General features: G+C 38.9%; 1 protein-coding gene across 2 annotated transcripts; it reads left to right on the top strand.

The window, feature by feature from the left end:
• Positions 1-1,018: 1,018 nt before the first annotated feature.
• LOC146484110 (uncharacterized) lies at positions 1,019-14,905 on the top strand. 2 transcript variants are annotated; one of them, XM_085105388.1, is made up of 7 exons: positions 1,019-2,021; positions 5,985-6,881; positions 8,039-9,049; positions 10,036-10,335; positions 10,653-10,964; positions 11,473-11,763; positions 12,715-14,905. In XM_085105388.1, exons 1-7 carry the CDS (start codon positions 1,310-1,312, stop codon positions 12,801-12,803), a joined length of 3,612 nt encoding a protein of 1,203 aa, XP_084961514.1. In that variant the 5' UTR covers positions 1,019-1,309; the 3' UTR covers positions 12,804-14,905. The 2 variants fall into 2 exon arrangements, with proteins under 2 accessions (XP_084961514.1, XP_084961513.1); XM_085105387.1 differs by having other exon boundaries at positions 7,871-9,049.
• The last annotated feature ends 1,650 nt before the right edge of the window (positions 14,906-16,555 follow it).

Here is a 16,555-nt window from a genome sequence, read left to right as displayed (position 1 = left end):
AATCGATCCTTTACTCCAGCCGCGCTTATGATCTTGGCACATGAGGGAAAATCAATGGGCTTAGGGCCGGCTGTGGTCTTCTGAGATGGACCGTTATTTCCGAATGATCTGACAATATATGCACACATATCATGCACTTCAACAAATAACGGTTCACTGAACACAAAAGAGGATGAATCACGAAGTCCCCTCAATACCTTACGCCCCGTCCCATTCCCTCCCCTCCCCCTGCCCATTCTACTGCAGATAATCACCCGTGGTCTTGTCGTGCGAATAATGTGACCAGTTTTATTTTATTTTATCAGCTTTATTGGACACAACAACAACAACAACAACAACAACAAAACAAAGATCAAAATAGAAATACAAGAAACAAATGGGTGGTCCAAGGGGTATTGCTCAAAGCGGGGCAACGAGATCCATGCGAGGCGCAACCACTTAACGCAACCCCGTTTACAATACATACCGCGCCACATCGTGATTAAAACTTGCACTACATATTTTTAATAGGACAAATGGAGCTTACAGTAACGCCGGAGGAGTATGCCTCCGAGTACTTAGTTTTGGCAGAGTGTTCCTCCCGGTTCCCCAAACCCTGTGGCCTCTAAAATCTTGCTTTCACCAAACAGGTTAAAATGTCTCCCAATTTTCAGACTAAAATGGCTAAAAAATTTATAGTGCGGCACTTATATAACGCGTCCTGAAAACAAAGATTAAAAAAAAAAAGAAAAGAAAAAAAAAGTCAGTCAAAATGGGGAATTTTGAATATGGGGCAGTTTATGGTTTATTTGTTGAAGTCAAAAACGACTGAAAAGGGAAGTTCTTGAACGATAGACAACAGCATCTACTGCTGTCTACACATGTGGCTTTTTGTGCAATTTTTTTTCGTACTTGTAGCAACTTATGTCGACTACGTCGCGCTCGATTTCGGGAGTATTTTAGTGCGATTTTAGCGCGATTTGTCACCGCGAAATCACAGAGATGTGAACAAATTCGAACCTTCGTGCAATTTGGCGGCGATTTGGGGAATTTGCAACAAATCGCTCCCCAGAGGCTCCCAAAATGCTCTGATTACACCTTCGATTGAGTTTACCGCAAACACAAAGTTTGAACGCGACAATAAAAGTGCGACAAAATGACGCAAAAAATAGATACTCCCGTGAAAGACTGGTAATAAGTAGGAGGGGCAATTATAAAAATGGCTGTCTCATTCTCAAGTGGCAAAACATTCCTGCTTTGAGGATTCTTGTTGACGTCGTTTCATGAATAGTTATTTACCTGGAAAGCTTGGCTGGTCATTTATACAGCCATGAACAAAGCAGACTTTGCTGTTTGCAGAATCAAAGAAAAGCTTCCCGGGAATCAGGGTTTTGCTACAAAGGGCAGTGGCTGTGTGGTCCACTGTGAAAGGCTCACATCTTCGTGGGGTTGGAAATGCAGTTATTTCATTGTAGCTCCCAGTGTGGTGCTGTGTCGAGACGATTTGGCTTCAGACAAGATCTTCGTAGCGGAATTTTTGAGCAAAGACAAACGTGGATTAGAAACATTTGAGATGAAGCAAATGACCGAAGTCAAGGACGTTGTTGGTCGGCGATTTGATGATCTTGACCAAGATCTTTATCTGACCTTTGTATCTGTTGAGCCACTCGACAAGCGCGGATTTCTGAAGAAAATGGTCAAGAAAGGCAGTCTGCAAACATTTCGACCGCTAGACTGCTATGATAGTGAAAATAAATCTACTGAAGAGCTAACCGACGGTTTGTACTGCCATGTTATTCGCGATTTATTCAGCGAGTCGACGAACTCCGCATTTTCAACTCAAACTTTCAAACTGGTGTACGAGTCAGAGACAAGGGGGTTTACTTTGCAGGATTTTAGTGGATTTGTGAAGAGTTTCAACCAAGAAATACCTCCAATTGGTGCAGTAATATTTACCAACAAAGGCGAATTCGCTGGACTTCTTCGAAATTTTGCGGACACTTGTGTGACGCCTGTCTTTTTGCCAGAAACCTCGGTAACGGGTAAGATTAGCATTTCATTTGAGATCGGCTTAAATTTTAATTTAAGCGCAGATTACTGTTACTTTCATTTGGGCATCACGGGAATATATTCCAAGTTAAATTGCCCCTAATTTTCCCAACAATTTTTAAAACCTCTTCCAATTTTAATTACTTGTTTTGGGAGTAATATAAGCTTAAAGCGTAAGCTTAATTAAATGACTATATGAGGTGAGCCTTGAAGCAATATCATTAATCACTTCTTCGTTGTGCATGATCAGTTAAACTGGTTATCAGTGCGTAAAAATTATGGAAAACTTTAAATTGGGAGATGGAACAAAATTTCTTTCCTAAACTGAATTTTGTGTATCCAATGTACAGGTGCACATCTATAGTATTCTCTGATTGGGTGACAGTGAATTTGTACATGACGCTTTGTAAACATGTTTTCTTATTGCTGGATATTTCTTCTGTAATTGTGGTTTAATGTGTACACAGCATGATGCATCATAATTGAGTTTTATTATTGTGGCTCTGTCATCGGGTCACAGAAATTTTCAAAGTTTCAATTTTCTTTTGTGTTTGCATGGGACTATGTAAATATTCCTGCCTATGCATGCATTAAATATACATGTTTTCAAATTAGCTGAGGTAATGTTGGTTGTTATCTGTCGATTTGTGTTCGTTCTGGTTATACCACTTCTCTCATAATTACGGGTAACATTTGGTGGCTTTTTTGCACTATTTTTGAAGTAAAAACTAGTTCAGCTGTTGAATTTGCTAGTCTGCATGTGTGCCTATTTTTTCCTTGTTTGGTTGCTAAAAGATAATAGCTGCCTTGTGGGGAAAATAGGACAACTGTGTATATGCGGCAGATACATTCATCCTTTGTTTGATTTCAGTTAAACAATATAAGGAAAATGCTTTGTTTAGCTTATAATAATTTACATACAAGAATTTCTGTATTATGATTGGCTACAAGTATGTCAATTTATCCCAAACTGTGAAAAAAAGTGAAGTTTTCTGGTGCAAACGATGACATTTCCAGTGCAGATCTAATTTGTTGAAATTTGTAACTTATTAACAACTAATCACATGATTTTTTTACAGTGGAACCCTGATTTTATGATCGTCAATCTAACGATATTCCCGATTTAACGAGCAACATTCTGTGTCCCGGCAAAAGTTATTTATAAATCAGGAGTTCGTTTTCAACGATATCCCGATTTAACGATATGATTTTGCTGTCCCCTTGCCATATCGTAAAATCTAGGTTCCACTGTAGTACAATTTGGCATAAATAAGCACTCAGAAATTTTTCAAAGGCTACAAATCACTCACCCTGCGGGCTTGTGCAATTTTTTTTTTGCCGTTGAAAAATTTACTCATGCTCATTTATTCCAAACTTCACTGAAAATCATGTGGTTCTCTATACTAGCAAAGATTATTTTTTGTGAAATGTAAAAACATTTCAAAAGGTTTTGATACATTTAAAAATTAACAAGGGAAAACTTGAGTTTTAGTATTAATCTGTTTTTGCAAAAAGTTTTTTATATAATGCTGTAACACTTTTAAATCATTTCCTGACTAGGATTAATTAAAGCTATTTAATTAGGACATGGGGATTTTGCTGCTGTTTCATCAAAATTACTCTGATATTGAGGAATATATACACTTTATCATGAGCAAGATGCTCACCCAACACCAAAAACAAGGTTTTTTGTGAATTCTCGAGGAAAGAACAGGCCTTAATTAATAGTTATATGGCATGGTTAAATTCTTATGCCGGAAAAACCCCTTGGTGATCTGGGATTTTGCTTTGTTCAGACTGTAGCCTGCGTAGCAGTCGTTTCCGTTTCCTTCAAGCCAAGCGGGGCAAGTGCGCGAGGGCATTTGGCAAAAAGGAGCAAAAAAAGTAGGAGCGAGGGGGGGGGGGGGGGGGAAGGAAAGGAAACGCCTGCCGCTGAGCCCAGACATTTTACCGAACACCGTTTGTCAGCGAACGGGAGGCAATGATGCATTACCATTGACCAATCGTCTGTCAATCAAACTCATAGACCAAAACGACATCTGGTTAACCGTTTATCAAAGATGAAGTTACGGCCGAGGTGGAAAAGAACTCTCTCTTGAGTGTCCTTTCGATTTTGAGTTTGCTTTGCTTTGGAAACGGCTAAACTACTTTCGCAGGGAGATACGTTAATTCAGTTGAAACCGGAAAGCGAGAGCGAATGTCTATTAATAACATCAAACAAAATCAAAATTCTCGGTCACACTCAAAATATAGTTTTCATTGCGCTTTGGTTTGTTGGTAGGTATTATCATCTCAACAAACATGGTGTCATTCGTTTTTCGAAATCCTGCCGGAATTTTTAAAAATTCAAGAAAATTTGTTCTGGCTGTCGGCGGTCTCAAAGACACGAAAAGCTGAAAGCAAAATTGGCTAGTCTGAAAGCTTGTTTCGCGTACGAACAAAGAAATTTTTAGCCAAACTCTGTAATCATAAATAGATTGAAGAGGGCTCAAGTAAATACTTTGCAAGAAAATTTCAGTTCTAACCACGGTCTGAAAAGGAAGTTTTCAATATTTAGAATGACTCTGTATTACAAGCTACGCGAAGTACAAAATTTTCCTGGAAACGCGAGGAAGTATTTTAGTCATGTGGGACAAGCTCATTCTGTCTTTAATTCCAGCTGTAAACAAATGATTTGATGTTCTAAAACATAAGTAAAATTTGTCTTGGGTAATTTATCTACGCTTTGTTCGAGCGTCGCAGTTCGAGAAAATCTTCTAAAATACCACAACTTGAAGTAAACAAGTTGCCCGCTGCGATTCTGCATGTTTTCGCTCAGATTTACCAGAAGTTAAAAATGATTGGTTCTCATGTGACATTTGAATTGACAGTGTAGGCCCCAAGGGAGCCAAGCCATTTGGGGGCGTTCGGTAAAAAGTCTGGGTGCAGCGGCAGGCGTTTCCTTCCCTTCCCCGCCCCTCCCCCCCGCTCCTACTTTTTTTGCTCCTTTTTGCCGAATGCCCTCGCGCGCTTGCCCCGCTTGGCTTGAAGGAAATGGAAACGACTGCTTCGCAGGCTATTCAGACTGTTCCAAATTTTACTGAACTTTACTTTCTGCGATCTTCTGAGATGGTCGGGGGCTGGACATAAATCGGAAAAATCGGGATCACTTAGAACTATTTCCCCAACACATCTTAGATTTCTTCAGTGCCTGCCGATTATTCCTGACATGTGAAAATGTAGATTCTAACTGTTTCCAAGGGAATGACAAAATGGCAAGTCTTTTCCCTGTTTCACTAACAGTCCAGTAATGACAACATCTGCGACTTTCAGGAAACAGTCAAATTGTCTGTCGTCTGAAACTTTCCTGAAATATAAAATCCTGGCTTAAAATGTTTTACAGAACAAGAATGGTAATTTTTAACCAAAAAAAATTTGGAGACAGTACTATTTTTAGCTTCCCATTGTTTGGATTTTTGGCTTTTTAAAATGTTACTGAAAATAGCTGACCTGGTCCCCGGCTTTAAGGTCAGGTCTTTGCTATGCAGAAGCCAGTGCCACAAGAAGAGTAACCTATTATAATATAAGCAAACAAGTTTATTATTTTAGGCTCACTTCTGTGTACTGATTAATATCCAACTACAAAAACTGTGAACACTAAGAATTGTTATTTCTGGAATGTTTATTGTTCTGTGACCGAGCAGAGGTAAAATCAAACCACAAAAAAGATCACAAATCACAAAAACAACTAATTATTATAATAAAGCTCCTGCTACAGCTTGCAGTTTCTTCCTCTCGCATCTGATTGGTTTTCTTTCCACACCACATTAAACATTCCAAAATATTTATAGTGTTATCATATGTTCTCAACCCTTTCAAAGGATCAGTATACTTAACAACTTTTAAATTTTACTGTAAATTGTGTCCAGAGTTTTGTCTGGAGTGTAAAGTAATTTTTATCTTGTCTTATTTTTAAGAGAATGGCCAAGGAGACGTGGTACCTTTGTTAAATAATAGAGATGATGTCCATGCTGCAGATGACGAAGGTTTTACAGAACCAGAAGTTGACTTGGGAGAAGAAAGACATGCCAATGGTGATGCCCTTCATGAGATTGAGTCAACTGATAATCTTAACAAAGTTGAAGTAAATTCAGAAGATCTCATTTTGCAAGGAAATAACATACTGCCATCTTCAGAGTATTTCCCCAGTGAGTCTGAATTCACAAACCCTACACCACCTGAAACTCCTTTTATTGAGAGTGACAGTTTGTACCATGTCCATGGTGAGGTAAAACAGAAGGAAAGTGATAAAACAAACATAACACAAGATGGCAGTAATGCAATTCATCACATCAAACAATATCCGGACAGTAACAGAGTTGAGAAAGTTGAAACTGAAAATCTCCTGATGTCTTCAGATAGCACCACTAACGGTGAGTGTGATTTTGAAGAAGGGGGGTCAAACTTTCCTGAAAAGACAGGGGGAAGTCCTCATGAAGTAGGAGAAAGTCAGGGGGAGGAAATATGTTCCAAAGAGGCTGATGAACATCCTGATGTGACAGGAGAGGGATCCAGTAAGACACAAGGGATCCATAAGACAGGTGGAAGTCCTGCAGACAGAACAGAAGAAGGTCCAGATGAAACAGAAGGCCTGGGCAATCATAATGGCAGGCTTGATGAGGCAGGAATAGGTGCCAGCGAGACTGAAAAAGAAGCCAATGAGACTGACTCTGTTGAGGAAGACAGTCCAGAGCTGGCATCAGAGCATAACAAAGCAGGAGAACCTGGTGTAATGGGAGAGGGTCCTGATGTTAGAGGAGAAGAAGCTCCTTGTAGTACAGAGGAAGTTTCATCTCAGGTGGAAGAAAGCCCAGGTGAGGTCGAAGAAGCTCCCTGTAAGCTGGGTCTACAAAAGTCCTGATAGTGTAGCTTTTGGGTCAGACTCATAGAAAGACAAGCCATGTTTCATGTGTACTGAAACAGGAGATGATGTCACTTAAATGAATATACTAGACAGACAAGCTCTCCCCCACCCCCACCTTCTTGAGGCCTGATAATAGATAAGCTCCCCCAACCTTTACCTCAAGAACATAACTGTGCTTTTGCATTATTAGTAAGTAAGTAAGTAAAACCTTTATTTTGACACGATGAGTATTTAAGCTATACAGCTTGTGGGGTCGTGTAAATAATATAAAAGATACATAAACAATAACTGTAATAAAATTGTAAAGTAAAATAAGACTTATGCCTTCTTATATGTATAAACATAACATTGAAATTTACTATTTACAATAAACAAGTATTCAATAATTTTATTGATGGTATTGTATAACTGCTAAAATCATAGACCTAAAAACTCCTTTCAAGGGGGATCTATCTTCTACAGAATAAGTTAGAAAAGTCCATGTCTCTGACCAAAGTAAGTTTGTTAATCATCCTGGAGAAACTTTTCACACTATTCGCCATACGACATTCAATTGGCAAATGATTCCACAAAACTGGACCTCTATAAGACATAGAATATTGATTGAATATTGATAAGAAAACTGCAGCATTGTTTCGATATTTACCACTTTATGTAATTTATGCAAATCAATATTTTAACATTGTGCAGTTCCAGAAAATATCCATACTCCCCCTATGGAAGGTTATTTGTTTTGCACCCCCCTCTCTTCCCCCCAAGAAATTCCAGTTTAGCTTCATATGTACTTTGCTTGTAAATTTTTTACTTTTAAGACCCCCCTCCCCCTAGGAAATTCCAATGACCTCCCATGAGGTGGGTATGGATTTTTTCTGGAATTGCACATTGCCCCCATCTAAGAAATTTTTTACAGATTATTTATCATTCAAAATTTCTTTCTAGGGGGTGTTACTCCTGCACCTATGGAAATTACTGGTGGCAAAGACCTTATATGCATAGAGCGTAATGACTCTGAGATACAAGTCACAGAAAATGAGCCATGTGAAAGGCAGGACTTGACCACAACAAATCAACAGGACACTGGGGATTTATCTGTTGCATGTTTATCAGATAAGGAAGATGAGAAGATGACGGAAGCAAGCACAGGTGACTCTGTGGTAGATCAAGAATTTGCTGTCTCAGACAATGTTGATGCGTGTGCATATACAGAGAGTGAAGAGACTGATCTTACTGGAGCAAAGCCAGAATTTGGAAATGAAACGGATTTTGTCCACGCTACCATGGAAACCTATGAGGAGATTTCGCAAGGCAACAAATCTGTAGTTATCCAAGATGATCAGGAAACGTGTACATTTTCTGAAAGGACGGACAATAGCTTAAGACACAACAATTGTGATATTTCTATTTGTATTAGTCCTCCAGTTGACGATGCCATTGTAACTGAGGCCAGCGATGATGGACATTTGAACAAACACCAATATAGCGGTGAAGATATGTCTGACAAGCATCCTCTAAGAGATTCTTCATTTGAAGTTTCAGCAAGCTCAGAAACATCTGTTGGCAAAGATAATCTAGAAATGAATCCAGAAATTGAAAATGAAGCTAAAGAAGAAGAAAAAAGTGCTGTTTATATTCCGTTAAATTTGGAAAAAACTGAGGCGAACAACAATGTGGAAGTTCCATGCAATGAAATAAAAGATTTTGACAAATATGCTAAAACTGATTTTCGTGTTGACAGCATTGCAGCACATGAAGAACAATGTTCTTCAAAACCAACTGAAGCTGAAACTGTTATATCACAGAACGAATTTGAAGAAAGAGTTGAAAATGAAACTACTGTAGCTGAAATAAAGGAGAATTCTGATGTTTCGTTAGAAGAGAAGACTGCAGAAATTTACGAGAACGATGCAGGAACACACATTGGCGACCTTTCCCCTGAGAACACTGATTTCAGAAATGCTGATACCTTGGAAATGACAACTGGACAGGATTTAGGAACTGTGGTGGACACTGCCGTTGATTCTGTACAAAATGAAGCTGACATACTGTATAATAAAGAAGTGCAACCTGAGGATCAGTTATTACTTGAGAACACTATTGTTCTGCAGCGAGTTGATGCAGGTATCAGTAATGAAAAGTTGTGTTGTAATCATGCTTCATTCGTTTAAGTGTAGTGTAGCAACGAATGCAGATAACAAATGTACAGCAGACGTTTACATGTGGTTGAAATCATCCTTTGAGAAATTCTGAGAAATTCCCTCACAAATTACTGGATTGAATGTACTAATTTAAGTGCTAAAAGAGAAAACTGGTAAAAGAGAGAAAGAAAGAAGAAAAAGCTCACAGAGAAAACAGAGGAAAAAAGAGAGAAAGAAAGCATGTAAAGGGAAAACTTCAGACAACAACTGAAAAAAAAATTAATAACTTGTAGTAGATGAAGCACTAGTAAAGCCAACTTGTAAGAGATGAAGCACTAGTTAACCCAGAATCGGAAAATTTAAAACCTCGATACAGGAAACATAATATTGCCCTTTTTTTTCTACAGTAAGGTAAGTGAAAAGAAAAAAAATGCATGCCTGATGTTATACATGTAGTTGTGGGTTTGGTTGTTCACGGAAAATATACCTTTACCCAAAGGCTGTACTTTACTTAAAACCAAAAAACAACTTAAGAGCCATTTCCTCTGGTACCATACATCTATGTAGGAGTTTACCCCTCCCCTGCCTGGACCCCGCCCTTCAGCTACATGTATGATGGTACATTAGACACTCTACTATTCCCAGCAGTGACTGGCTATCATGGACCTTGGAGATTAACTCATCTCCCGTAGATGCTGTTTACTGTAATTTGCTACTCAGCTGTCTCTTAACTTTTGTTTTCTCATGCATTCCAGCTAGCACCACTAAGTCTCTGGAATGTTCATCTCACAGCCATATACAGCATAACATCACTGGATGCTTTTGTTAAAAGTTTCTCTAAAAGCTGATCTTTTCAGACAGAGTGTAGCTTTTAAATAGATTTAGATGATTTACAAACCAGGGTGTGAGGTATTGACCTTACTTAATTCTGTTGATTGTGCTGATATTTCTACTGATTTCTTTTGACAGATGCCCTTCTTACTGAGACAGTGACCAACAACCCCTATATTCTGAGAGATCTTGGAATGTGCTTGGACACTGAATACCAGTATGGTAGAGTGCCTTGTTGGAGAGATCTGGCGGAATTACTTGCCATACCCCCAGAGGCATATGAACATTGCGGTACCTTCTCAGCGACAAGTCCCACTGAAGATTTGTTTGTATTCTTGTCAGCAACAAAACCTCAGCTAACCATTGAAGAAATTAAGGAGGCCCTCAAGGAAATTCACAGGCTTGATGTAGCTCATCTACTTGACAGGAAAATCACAGGTTTGCAAGGAAATAAAACTACTGTTACATTTGTTAGAGTTCCATATGCAATGAATATTTTTCTAACACTGAGTATTAGCCAGACTACAGTTTTGCTTGATCCAGATGGATGTCAGTCAGTCAGTCAGTCAGTCAGTCAGTCAGTCAGTCAATTATCAAATAATGAGTCAATCCATGATGCAATCAACCGAATGAATGTCAATCAAATAGTCAGGACAGTGGGTCAGCCATTTGTTCAAATCATCTATCTGTAATGCAGTTTCTGTATTGTCGATAGGAAAATTTCAGCCGTTACACAAGTTTCTTGTATTCTTTAGGTGGAATTATCAGCAATGAAAGTGTTGTTGCCAGTCTTGTTGAACGAGATGATACAGACATCCTTGGAAGGATGGCGCTGAAACTTGACAGAAAGAAGACACACAACTGGAAGCATCTAGCACTGCAGCTAAACGTTCCACACCGTGTGTTAAAGAATTTTGGTTCTCATCAACGGCATAATTCATCCTTGATGCTGTTGAAGTATATCCCGATATTTGACCCTGAGTTGACCTTGGATCAGTTAAAAGGTTCCTTGGCTTCCATTGGCAGACAAGATGCTCTTACCATTCTGGAAAAAGCTGGAATTCCAGGTATTATTCTGTGACATTGTTTATTTATTTCTTATTATCTTTATCAGATGTGCAAGAACATGTTCGTAAGTCAGAATATGATAAATAGACAAGAAAAGAATGATAGTGGCCTAGGGATCCACAACCTCCACAATGCTTGGAAATGTTACAATAAAATAGAATCAAACTGAAACAGAAAATTGAAAATTGTTCTGTAACTCCACAAGCTTGATTATGAGCCCTAGTTCTATGATATACTCTGGTAACTCTCTAGTAAACTTTATTTAACAAATCCCCCCTTGTATTATTTTATTTTTATACCAGTTTTCAGTATTTGTTTATTTATTTATTTATTTATTTATTAATATTACTTTCTTGTGTTGTGTTGTGTTGTGTTAGTGCTAATTTGATTGTTCTGTGTCGTGTTTGGGTAAAGAATTAAAAAAAAATCCACAATCCTTGGCTCATGCACAACATCTAACCATTTATTTTGATTACTTAACACTCAATTTTGTTTAACTGTTTAAAGGAGATGAACCTGTGAAAGACATCCTTGATCATTCAGACCTGCTGGATCAAATAACTGGTCTGTTAAATGAAGACTCTCCTGCACCTAACTGGAGGCATTTGGCCAGAGAACTCAAAATTCCCCAGGAAAAATTTGGCAAGATCTTTGAACCCACTGAAGAAAGTCCAACAAAATTGCTGTTTAGAAGTATTGAGAATTGCGAGCCTGATTTGACATTTGAGGAACTTGTTCTAGCACTGGTGGCTATGAAAAGGCAAGATGTCCTGGATGTCCTTCAGAAATATTTTTCAAGTAAGTTGACATTTTGTCCTCTATGTTTACAAAGTTTTGTTACATGATTCATTTTATAGATCAATGCACTACTTGGTTGGCCTTTTTGTACAAGGGTTTGTTTATGAGTTTTTGTTGTTGCATGATATGGAGGGTAAGAGAGAATCTGTGTGATATCATTGTATTTTTTTGGCTAGAAATTCATTCATTCAACATTACAATAAACATTTATAGGCAAGACAGACCTGATGGGCTGTCTTAACCCTTTCCTGCCCAAGAGTGCCATATGGCACAAGACACAATAATTATGAGCTCAGTATTTGGTCAATTTGTGTGAAATTTGCACGACCAAAAGATCTTGGAAAGATCTACAAATTGAAGGCATAAAATCATGCCCCCCTCCTATATGAGACTTGATTTACCACCCCTCAAACTTTTGGATTTTTTTTCCTTTGTACGTTAAGGGTCCAGTTGATATCTTACAACAAGCAATGCACTAAAAGCTGTACATTAAGCTATAGTTTAGGGGGATGCCCAATATGTACAACGAATAGGAAAATTTTCAATGTTTTTCTTCTTTCGTTTTGGACTTTTCTCACTCTAATATGTGACCTCCTCCATCTCTGTTGGTGTGATTTATAGCACACCCCAGAAAATACCTTTTAAATGGTATATCACATGTGGTCTCCCAGTTCATAGTTAACGATTTAGAAAAATTCGACATTTCCCTCGGGCAGGAAAGGGTTAAAATCTGGGCTGGCATGTCAGATTATATCTGGCACGTTCTGAACTTCTTGTCAGGTTGTCTGAAATTGCAGTACACCTTTGAACATCACTGGCAATTTTTTTTGTCAGTTGCGCAAAAAAGATGAAATAAATCTAGCTGGATTTTTTAAAATTGGGCTTGCTCAAGTCATTTTTGTTTTGGTAGCAGTATCTAAATTGAACTGTCCCATTTTTTCTTCACTTCAGGTGATGACATTGATAAGATATTAGAGGAAAACAATCTTCTTGCACCAGTGGAGGATCAACCAGATGAGGAAACATCTAGTGTTGATTAACTCTCCTAGAAGGAAGTAAAATGCGACGGGACAAGCCTATTCAAACTACACAATCATGCTCTTTCTTCTAGTTTGTTTGTAAAACAGGGGTTAAGAAGACTTTTTCTTCTGTTTTCGAAAAATGACCTTGATCCAGGTATTTGTATGAAAACTATCTTACTAGATATTAATCCATTTCCTGTTAAGGGGGCCAAAAGGTGCTCATAATTACCCTCTGGATGTCTACCTCTCTCTTGAGAAATTAATGGTCTTTGATTCCTCTTGTGGGGTCCGCCCATCCTTTTCAAGTCTAGTAGCCTTTTGTAGAGGGTGATATTTATTATTTGCACCATCAATTAAGACTTCAAGTTATTAGCCTGGGTGAAGATGCCTTGAAAGAAGATGGAAGATGTCTGCGTGCAGGCTACAAGATGGGATCTTCGCGTTTGATTTTCCAGTACCAAAACAAACTTATTGAAACCCTCCCTTATTAATCACTGAGCTATGGGCAGGTTTACACTGTCTTATATCAAGACATGTTATCATCCTTGCAATAGCAGGCAGCGCCGAAATTAGGACAACACTTTTTTCCATCTAAATCAGCCTGTACCAATAACGTGACGAGTACAGCATGCAATAATGAACCTTTATACCACTGACTTATTTTTGTAGAAACATTTGGGTCACTCCAAAATATGAGCAGGCATCAAAGAGCCAGTTTTTGTGGCTGGCCATGGATCATGACAATCCCACTGTATTAGACTTTGGCTGGTAATAGGACATTTTCACTATGACGCCATTTTACTACAACTACCAGAATCCTTCTGGATTTTGTTTTCTTGTGCTAATTAGAGCTATTGTTGTTTGCTGTCCACTGGGATTACAAAATTTGAATTTGAAAACGAAAACGAAATGAATTCTCTTGTTGTAGTAAATTGATGCCATCATGAAAATGGCCTATTAGAACCCCTGCCTTGACCACAATAGATTTTGAAATGTGTTGGAGCAACTGACCAATAGAAACATTCCTGCTAAGATATTCAGCCGTTTTGTGAACGTTAAATGAAAGGATTCTGCACGGTCACGGCCCTTCCAACATAAATTACAACACTATTGTTATCAACTTTAAAGACGACAAGGTTTCACAACCAGTCCCTCGATTAACTATACTCATATTGGCTAGCCCTGTAAATGGTAAGCACAGCCAATCAAATTGTTGAGCGTGGATGGGAGAAAGTGTGTGTGTGTGTGTGGTGGGGGGGGGGGGAGGGGGGTGGGGTGGAGTGGGATACAAACGTTGTAAATGTGAAGAATGTGGAGTCAAATTGTGGTTGTGTAAAATGTGAGATTTTTCAAATTCCTCAACACACTGTTTGCACAGAAAATTATATTGTGTTAAATTGCAGATACATGAATTCATGTACATTAATTTATATTAGGTAATCCTGGACCAGTAGAATATGATTTAGTCCTTAAAGGGCTTATTTATAGCATATTCTTGTACATTTGATAATCAGCATGTTATTACATGTGTATATAGTGCTGTACTCAGATTGTATTAGTTGTGTAGTGAACTTTAATTTGCCAGCATAAGTTGTGTGATAGTTTTCTAGCTAGGCCAAATCACGTTATTTTTCCAACATGCCCAGCCACTAAGGGCCAATTGATGCAAATTTGATACAGAATCTTTCCATTATGCAATATAAGGGTGCGTTCGATTGACCCTATTCCGGAATAGGAATACATACAACGATGACAAGAACAAGAAGTCCCTCATAAAAGGTTTTAGGAGTTACTAGAGTACGAGACGGCTGTTAAATTCTCTTGTGTCAGCGATAGTTTGCAGAATTGGCTTCTCAAATTTCTTAAAAAGAGAAATTTAACAGTTATTCCGGAATAAGGTCAATCGAACGCATCCTAAATGTCGCAACTTAACGTCGGTTTACACGCTGTGATTTCTCGGCCTGATGGCAACGGAACACAAATCGTACGTTTATTTTGACACCTGATTTACGCCGGGTCGATTCGTGAAATGAAATTTGGCCCGATTCAGATTCAGTCAAACCGCCCCTCTCAAAGCAACCGCCAGCCCAATCGAAATTTAAAACGGAATCGGCTGTCAAAATACACCAACAAATCGTATCGTGTAGCACTGAAATCGTATGCTCTGTGTAATGCGTCCTCACAGTTTTCACTCCTCAAATATTTTTCTAGGGGTTAATAATATTTTCCCAATGAGCGTTTTTTGGCGTCAAATTATTATTGTAAAGATTGGTCAGCAATGAGGAAATAAAGCGTTCTAAAATACGTTGTTCAAGTCTTCCAATTAACTCAGTTCAGTCCTGTTTTGCTATAAATATTTATAGATTTATGATAATTTTTCTTATGCACTCATTAGCATATCCAGCCAGCTAGGAGGAGAGGGAAATGGATGTTGAGGAGGGGGGGAGCATAAAAATTTGTTAGGAACAATATCTCAATTGATTATGTATCTCTGCCATAAGCCTATCACCCTTTAAATTGAGTTTATGATAATGATCCTCCTCCTCTGGAATGCTTGCAAGCGCGTCATCCTCACAATGCCAAGAATGGGCCATTGCATTCCCGAGTTGCTTTGACCCTAATTACGAAAGCGAGGATAAGTGTTTGCATACATGAGTGAAATCCAATTTTGACGGCACTATGCACTATACACGAAGCCTCGCTTTAGTAGTGAGTTTAAAGCAACTCGGAGATGGCCCATTGCTTAAGCTCGATTTTCGCCACTCCCTCTGGTCTCAGTTTGAGTAAGGGATCTAGTTGCAAAACTTACTGGCTGCTGAAGATGAAACAAAGCGGCTCCGATCCCAGCCCTGTGTCAGAAGCATCGCATTGGAGGGTAACCGCATATCGTAGACTTAAAAAACGGAAAGAACCGGTGCTTGTGTGGTGGCATCCTTGATATCACTCCATGCTTTCTTTTGCACTTCATAGGCATATGATAGTTCTCCCGAAGAATAACCTTGTTTAAATCCTTTGGGTCTAGACATATTCTTATCTTCCTATGTGGATAGTATAGATGAAAACCACGACGTTGGTTCAATGACCTCCGAACCATTCTTTTAGCACGAAGTGCAACTTGACCTTGCCAGGGAGCGTGCTGAATAGTTTGGTGGAATCGCTAGGTCGGTTGTGATACTCAACCTCCAGTAAACTGAGGCCCTCATCTAAAACATCGGGAAACATCCCTACCACATGCTTCTTGGTAAGAGGCTCTCGTACCCAGACTCGACCAAAAAGCCAGAGGACTCTGGGTACGAGATTAGCACAGAAGAGACTTGACCATCACTTGGGTCAGGCTGCTGAATAGCGTCGGGATCTTTCATTTCAACTACAACTATTACTTCGTATGCTGATTTGCCCAAAATAGGACGACAGCACTTGCTCTGCACCAGAAGGCACAACAGCAGACAAGTAAATGATCCTCTCCAAACTTGGAGTTTCACCATCAGGACTTGGCTGGAGTAAGATGCTTGAGCTCAAAATCACCGGTCGACTTCTTATAAATATGCACAGGCAAAACGTTACAACGCACTTGGAACTTTCAGTGTCACAAGATTTAAATCAATGACTCTGGTTGGCTGAATGTTCGAAAAGTTTGAAAACTGGCAACTCATCCTCAGCATCCTCTTCCTCAAGTAATGAAACTATATCAGAGGTAGTAGAAAGGGGACAATTCTTTACAAAATGGTCCACGCAAGGCATGCCTCACGTTTACCCTTGCGCTTTGTTCT

Source organism: Pavona decussata, unplaced genomic scaffold (genome assembly GCF_977016875.1).
Source record: "Pavona decussata unplaced genomic scaffold, jaPavDecu1.1 SCAFFOLD_37, whole genome shotgun sequence".
NCBI classification, from domain to species: domain Eukaryota; kingdom Metazoa; phylum Cnidaria; class Anthozoa; order Scleractinia; family Agariciidae; genus Pavona; species Pavona decussata.
Note: the sequence above shows the minus strand (reverse complement) of the source record. Positions and strands in the feature narration are given on the sequence as shown.